This window comes from Equus caballus, chromosome 12 (assembly GCF_041296265.1).
Source record: "Equus caballus isolate H_3958 breed thoroughbred chromosome 12, TB-T2T, whole genome shotgun sequence".
Classification (NCBI taxonomy): Eukaryota; Metazoa; Chordata; class Mammalia; order Perissodactyla; family Equidae; genus Equus; species Equus caballus.
The window spans coordinates 1,465,655-1,473,109 of record NC_091695.1 but is presented as its reverse complement, the minus strand read 5'-3'; the positions used below and the strand labels follow the sequence as shown (position 1 = coordinate 1,473,109).

Sequence of the window (7,455 nt, the reverse complement as noted above, 5' to 3'; positions counted from 1 at the left end):
CTCATCCATCATATATTGACTTGCAGAACCAAACAGGCTGTTTTGGTTTCATTTCAGCACAGGTAGGAAGGCAAACTAAACAGTCTCACAGTAAAATGTTCATCTAATAGATAACACATCCTTGAAGGTTTGGCATTGTGTTCTTACCCCAGTGAAGAAATGGTTCACATCTTGATTATGGATGTGGCTCCCAATCGAAGAAGTCTTCCAGAAGACATTCATTCGTTAACTCAACAAATATTTATTGAGGCCCTGTCTTATGTCAGGTACTGGGAAAACATTATTTATAAGACACGGTCCCTGCCCTCAAAGAGCTCACAGTCTAGCAAGGCAAAAACATTGAGGAAGGACTGGCATGTCCAAAGGAAAACACATAACCTGGGTCTGCCCTGCTCAGAAGGCAAGTTCAAGGAGCTGTGGGTATGTCCCCGGGGGCCAGGGCCTTGCTCAAGTTTCATCAAGTCAAATATCTAGGAGCCTCGGATCATCTGAGTCTGGTAAACTCTTAGCAGTACATTTCCTGCCTCAGGTTTCCATGAAAACTACTAATAAGAGCCCACGCCTTTAGCTTAAGGAGGGTTCAAGAAGACCACGTGTAGTGACCATGTGAGCATCCAGCACAAATGAGCTTCTCAAGTGAGAAGCCATGTGTCCCCCAAAAGAAGGGGGTTTCACCCGATGCTGGCTTATCTCTGGGATTTTGCTCTCCCTTTCAACACCATGGTGGGGAGTATTTGGTTCACACCCCGCATTGGCATGGCTCAATTACCTTGAGTTCTCCAAATCACGAACAGCACATAGAAAATGCACCAAACTCAAGCCAGTAGAGAGATATGCTGAGATCTTTATACTCCAGCCTATTTAAGTAGGAACTGAGTGCCAAGAAACTGTCACTTTCAAGAAATAGCACAATCTGTTGATTACCTGCAGAACTGTCCCCGTTGGTACTCCCCAGACTCACTCACCACCTAGCAAGGCTTGCTCTTCAACAGAGAGGGTGCAGAAAGAGCCAAGGCCAATTTGGAAGAAGGTGAGAAACTTACTGGTTTGGAGAAAGGTAAACTCAGGGAAGGATCTAGCCACTTTAGGTGGTGAACTGGCAAAGCCAGGGAAGGGCTAGCAGAGAGCACATTAGCATATGTCCCTAATAACATCACACAATCCAGACACACAGAGACACACGGACATTAGGTGTTTACAGCAATTTAAATATCTGGATGTTTAATTCATTCTGTGGGACGTACAGTCAAAGGCTGGGAAGGCCTCATAGTTCTTTAGCCTTGCTTGGAAGCAAGGTGTGTCTTTTATGCAAGAATGTCTCAGATCTGTGCGGCTCGTTGTTATTTCTCTCAGGTCCCTCAGTAACTGCTACTTAACAACACCTCTGTGGAGGTGACCAAGCTCGACAGAAATCACAGTAGGCTTGGTAGTACCTTCAGAAGGTCATCCATCTCACTAAGTTTCTGCTTCCAAGGTCACCACCAATAATGGTTCTCAGTATAGTTGGAACAAATTCTTAATTCTTCTTACTTCAAGACTTCTGAATGCAGGACAAACACTTTGCAACTTTGCCTGTGAATCACTCACCCTGCTGGGTAAGTGCTCCATCAGTTGGTGAAGAGCACTCCCTCTTATTGGTAGGAGTCTTCATCCTCCTATTATTGCTCAAGATGGAGAGGCAGGAGGGAGGAGAAAGCCAAGGACGTGGGGAACCAAAAAGAAAAGTCGCAAAAGGGATCTGGACAGTCAAACCCAAAGTGTCCACAGGCTCCTGTTCCTCGCAGCTTGCAGCGCCCAACGACAACTCTGCAGGTGCCTCAGAACAAGCCATCGTTGAAGACCAAGTCCACCTCCTTACTGACAAGCCTCCTGAGCTGAGTTTTCTGTTCTTCTTTTCCATCCTTCCTTTCTTTTCCATTTCTTTCTTTTTTATAAAACATCCCTCTGAAAGCAAATGTGGGCATTCACTTTAGGATAAGTTGCTGATGAGACAGGAAAGAGATGCTCCCAAAGAGGAAAGATTGTAAGAATGAACATCTGCAAAGAAGACTCTCCCGGAACCAACTCCCCCTCTCCCTTTCTCTTTCTCTCTCTCTCTCTCTCTCTCTCTCTCTCTCACACACACACACACACACACGCGCGCACACACGCACACACACACACTCTTCTCTCAGCGTTTCCTCCTACAGTATGATTTTGAGTCTGCTTTGTTAATCCCATTGCAAACGTCTTCTACTATAGTTCTTGCTGCATGATTATGTTTAATTTATCTGACTTTGGCTCTCATCTGGGCTTCTGAAAAGAAATACCTCTGGATATTTCAACCCATTGTCCCTACCATTTTAAAAATTAAAAATAGGTTGACTTTGAAGTCTTGCTTCTGCTTCACTCTTGGGACTAAAAGATCGCACACATCTTTTTGTTCTGAGAATAAACTACCGTCTTCATCTTGACTGGCTACATCACTGGTTCTCAATCATGGGCAGTTTTGCCCCCCAGGTGACATTTGGCAAGGTCTGGAGACATTTTTGTTTCTCACAACTTCAGGGATGGGAGTGCTACTGGCATCTTGTGAGAGAGGTCATGGATACTGCTAAACAGCCTGCAATGCACAGGACAGACAAACAATGCACAACAAAGACTTATTCAGCCAAAAGTGTCAATTGTGCCAATTGAGACACCGGGGACTATAGGAATCCAAGAGCAAACTCATCACCTCCTCCTTTTTCTCATTTATTTTTAAGCAATTGGGATAAAAATAACCAAGGCCGGACCCTTTCTTAAATAACTAGAAGTGAGCAGAGGTGGCAATGGAAGTTTTTCACCAGTCATCCGAGGGGGAGGAGGGAAGACGTTCTTGGCATCAGGTAAATCATTTCTGAATGAGTATGAAGCCCCCCACCATTATTCTTCTCGCTGATTTAAACATTGCAAGTCACAGGATTATGCAGTAATTACAGTCCGGCTGGATTTTGGAAGTCCTCATCTTCCACTCACTGGCTCCGAAAGGTCGGGTTCCACTTCCCAGCGTTCTTTGGTTCATCCCGTCAATCTGAGACGCCGGCGTCCGTCCAGCAACCGCGCCCACCTCTCTCATCGAGATCACGTGGATGCTGGTGTTTGGAGCACACGTCACCTTGTCCTAAATCATTTTTCAGATAAAAACGTTTAATGCCCTCTGATTTTTTTCTTTCTTTTGGCAAGAAGCACAAGGCTGCAAACCCTGTTTCTCTTGCAGTGGAAAAGAACTTCACAATAGAGGCCAAACACGTCACAGCCACATACAGCATCATATTTCACAGAAAACTGTGTACGCTTGTTCCCCAGATAGGACATACTTCAAAGTAACAAAATAATTTTATCAACTGTAGTGTTCCTTCTTCCCGTTAGAAGTAGATATTTTTTCCCCTCGTGGTACATAAATATCCGAGAAAAGTAGTCTTTGAGATATTTATGTCCAGGAGTTCTGGGTTTGTTATCCTTTGGGGTCCGTCTTGGTTTGTGTTCAAAGTGTTGGCAGCTTCAGTTTTCGTTTTCTCTCCATCCACGGGCATTCTTCCCAAATTTATAAACCAGCCTTCGTCCGTCCACACGTTCCAGAATTTCTCTTTTGTAGTAATATCTGTAACAGAGGACGTGGCATAAGGGGGCCGGTCAGATAAGACTGCGAGGGACACAGCCGGCCGTGCGGCCGAGCGTGTGCGGCCGAGCGTGTGCGGCCCGAGCGCGTGCTCCTCACCTCATGGCTCGGCTGAGCTTCTCGTAGGTCATGCTACTGTTGTTCTTCTTTCTTCCCCACAGCTGGGCCACCGCCTCCGATTTCAGGAACCTGAAGATGCCCTCGGACCGGTCTTCCCACTTGATTAGCCCTGGGTTCTTGTCTGGGTTCAGGAGGATGTCACGGATGAACTCCCACAGGTGAGTCCCTCTCGGATCTGAGGAGAAGCAGAGAAAAAGAGGGTCACGGAGGCCGAAGTCACAGCGAAGCGGCAGCCGACGGGGCGCAGAGTCGGGACGTCTTCCATCGGTCAGGAGAGACTCAGTTCTCCCCTCCAGCAAAGCCGGACCACAGAATCACCAAATATTAGATATAAAAAAACGCGTTTGAGGATGAGCCAGCACAATTTTTTATTTTCTAAATCGGGAAACTGAGACACAGAGAATTTAAGTGACTTGACCAAGGTCACACAGTAAACTAGTGGCAAAGCCAAAACTAGGGAACAGATCGCACACAGCCTCCAGCGCCGGGGGACGGTTCTTCTAAGTACTGTTGACACGTTGCTCAGGATTCATTTCAGCTTTTTATTTCCTCGGAGAGCAACTTTCGACCACGTTTATTTAGTCCCTCAACCAAGTGAATCGCTCCCACCTAGTAACTGTGCTTCAGCTAAACACAAGTCCATGGAGTTCTAGAAGTTTAACTTCTGGAAAATATCGGGGGAGGAAGGTCGTATCGAGGGGGCCCATTTGAAAATGAATCAGCGCCGGTAGTAAGATTAGGAGCCAAATTCAGCTCACCGTCAATAGACCTGTGACATGCAACCCCCAGGTGTTAATTCAGTTCTGTGGGGTGACCTCGCGTAGCAGATAGTAAAGATGTCCCGTCCCCTCTAATTTCTACTGTCCATTGTCTTGGTTTCTTTTTATGCCCCCAACTCCACGTCTCTGGCGTTTCGTGTACTGTCATAAGGTTTTGTTATTGGGGAAATAACAAAACGACTCCCCAAGCACACTGTTGAATCTTAGGAATAAACAGTCATTTCTTGGGACAATCACTCCACTAAGGCAGGAAGGCAACAATCAGCAAAAGAAAAAATAATGCATCTCAACTGTTTCTTCCCAACTTTCTCCTCTTCTCATCCTTTTTTCTAGAGAGAGGGAAATCGCTAACCCGCGCCCACAGGTTCTTATTCACGGGGCGTCTCAGATGTGGAACAAACATAACAGCACGAGAGGAAACACTCGCTGGGTCTCCGCTTTGAGAAACACTGGGGGCGGGGCAAGCTACTGTCCAGCAAGTGCTGCCCGCATTTTCTCGCCTCACCTCATCCGGGGCAAAGAAATGGAGGCAGCAGGCAGAGGCGATATTTGTCTAAAAACAAGTGGCCTCCAGTTACACCCAGCTTGAAGGGAAGAGCCAAGAGCCATCGGAAAGCCAGCCAACTTACTGTGTTTTTTGGTGTGGGACTTGGTGGGGTGGTCTTGCTCCTTTTTCATATCAGGAGACTCTGCTAAAGGGAAAAATGAAAGCAGCTTAATTTACTTATTTCCTATAATCATCATTTTCATTCACTCACCCACTCATTTAACCAATATTTATTGAGTACCTACTGCCTGCCTGGCACTGTTCGCATATGTGGTGTATGCCAAAACAAAACAGAGATGATAAGTACTGTGGAGAAAAATATTGCAGCATAAGAAATGGGGATAGAAGTATAGAGATGGGAATAATTTACAATTTAATATAAGGCAATCACAGATCTCTCTGATAAGGGGACCAGAAGGATGTGATGGAAGCAGTCATGCAGAGAGCTTGTGGAAGAGCCTTCTGTGAGTGAGAATTATAAGCGCAAAGGCCCTGAGGTCGCTGTGTGTTTGGTATGCCCACAGAACAGAAGGAGGCTATGAGTAAGGGGCAGCAGGTAGGAGCTGAGGTTCACATCACTAAGGCTTTGTGGGACGTTTCTGGATTTTAGCTTTTATTCTGAGAGAGAGGGAAAGCCAGAGGAGGATTTAGGTAATTGAAAGGTTGGAGGTGTTTTTACATAATACAAAAATGTAAACATTTATAACAAAGAAAGATGGCATTTCAACCAGAGGAGTGCCCATTTTTGGCATGCAAAGTTATATTTTAATCAGCCTGACAAAGGGGCCATTGACTGGCCTGAGCTCAGTACAGAGGCCCATGGTGGACTGTGGAAACACACATTAGTTTAACAAATGACTCATTTTGGTAACCCTTGTGACTGACACCAAAGAGGAGATGACAGAGGCACATCTGTGAAATAAAACTTCTTGAAAAGAAATGATCTAGCACTGTGTGTGTGTGTGTGTGTGTCAGTGGGCCCTTCGGGAGTCAGGAGGACCAAGGCAGATCTTAGCAAAAAGTCTCACAATCAAAAATTGCCAGTTTTAATACAGAGCAGTATCTAAACACAAGCCAATCCTGTTAAGAAACTGGGCCAGGGGCTGGCCCCGTGGCCGAGTGGTTGGGTTCGCGCGCTCTGCTGCAGGCCGCCCAGTGTTTCGTTGGCTTGAATCCTGGGCGCGGACATGGCACTGCTCGTCAAGCCACGCTGAGGCAGCGTCCCACATGCCACAGCTAGAAGGACCCACAGCGAGGAATATACAACTATGTACCGAGGGGCTTTGGGGAGAAAAAGGAAAAATAAAATCTTTGGGAAAAAAAAAAAGAAACCGGGCCAGTCAAATGCCCCTCTTTTGTGCCCGTTACTCCAGGGTGTCCTAACCTGGGGTTCGCTGACCCATGTGTGGTCTTCAAGGGCATTTTGGACTGACTGAAACTGGACGCAAAAGGAGAGGGTCCATAGCATTCATTCCGACTGTCAAGAGGGGTCCATTATCCAAAACAGTTTGAACAGCCCTTAGCTACTAATTCAAATGGTTGAGAAGCATGGCTGCTGTTGGTTGAGCACTTACATGAATCACCGTATTTAATTCACACGGTAACCCTATGAGGCAGGTACTATTATGAGCCAAAGTTTACAGCTGTGGAGGAACCGAGACACAGAGAGGTCAAATGACTTGTCTAAAGCCACACAGCCTGAAAGTGGAGCCAGGATGTGAATGCGGTTTGAACCCAGAGGCACTTTACTCATAGCCACTATTCTGTGCCACTTCCAAAGAGGGTGGCACATAGCAGATTTCAGAGAAGTCTTCCCTGCCAACAATCGAGTTTGGTTCCATAATGCTCTAGTTGGTGAGAAAAAGTAATTCCAATTTGATGATTCCGTATTTCCCAAGGTGCACAGACACATTCACCGATCTGATCACCCAGCTTGTCACGACTCAGCGCTCCCAGCAGTTTCTCCAAAACCTCTGGCCGGATGCAGGAGAGGGATTTCCTAAGATCTGGTTAGAAGAAAAACCTCTTCTTCTGGTTAAGAATTTCTCCCCTAGCGTTGTCAGCAGGAGGGCCTGCACCTGACTTGGGTTTCTCTGAAATCTCGAAGGACAGATTCACAGGAAATGCAAAGAGACTCCACTCTCCCTCCCTGTAGGTTTCAGGGTGAGGTTGCAAAACCCCATCAGGATGTGACAATATTGCGACAGGTCTGGCACGCACCCCAGTTTCCAAGTGATACATCAGTCTGACAGGGCCACGTTGTTCTGCAGACAAAGAGTGGCATTTACCCAGCAGGCCACAAGCAGAGCCCGTTTCCAAATGGCATCCAGGAGGGATGCAGGGCCATTATTTCAGAGCCAGGGGTGAAC

General features: G+C 46.5%; 1 protein-coding gene across 10 annotated transcripts in view; it reads right to left on the bottom strand.

Annotated features, from left to right (window-relative positions):
• Positions 1 to 221: 221 nt before the first annotated feature.
• EHF (ETS homologous factor) overlaps positions 222 to 7,455 on the bottom strand; it is a 40,151-nt gene continuing 32,917 nt past the window's right edge. For 6 of the 10 annotated variants that reach the window (XM_001503304.6, XM_070228618.1, XM_014729347.3 and 3 more), the window contains exons 7-9: positions 5,169 to 5,231; positions 3,740 to 3,935; positions 222 to 3,622 (exon numbers count right to left, since the gene is read on the bottom strand). In XM_001503304.6, coding sequence (XP_001503354.1) covers positions 3,523 to 3,622; positions 3,740 to 3,935; positions 5,169 to 5,231 — 359 coding nt within the window. In that variant the 3' untranslated portion in view covers positions 222 to 3,522. The remainder of the gene's footprint in view (positions 3,623 to 3,739; positions 3,936 to 5,168; positions 5,232 to 7,455) is intronic. The other 4 variants (XM_070228620.1, XM_070228621.1, XM_023653861.2 and 1 more) reach the window with 1 other exon arrangement.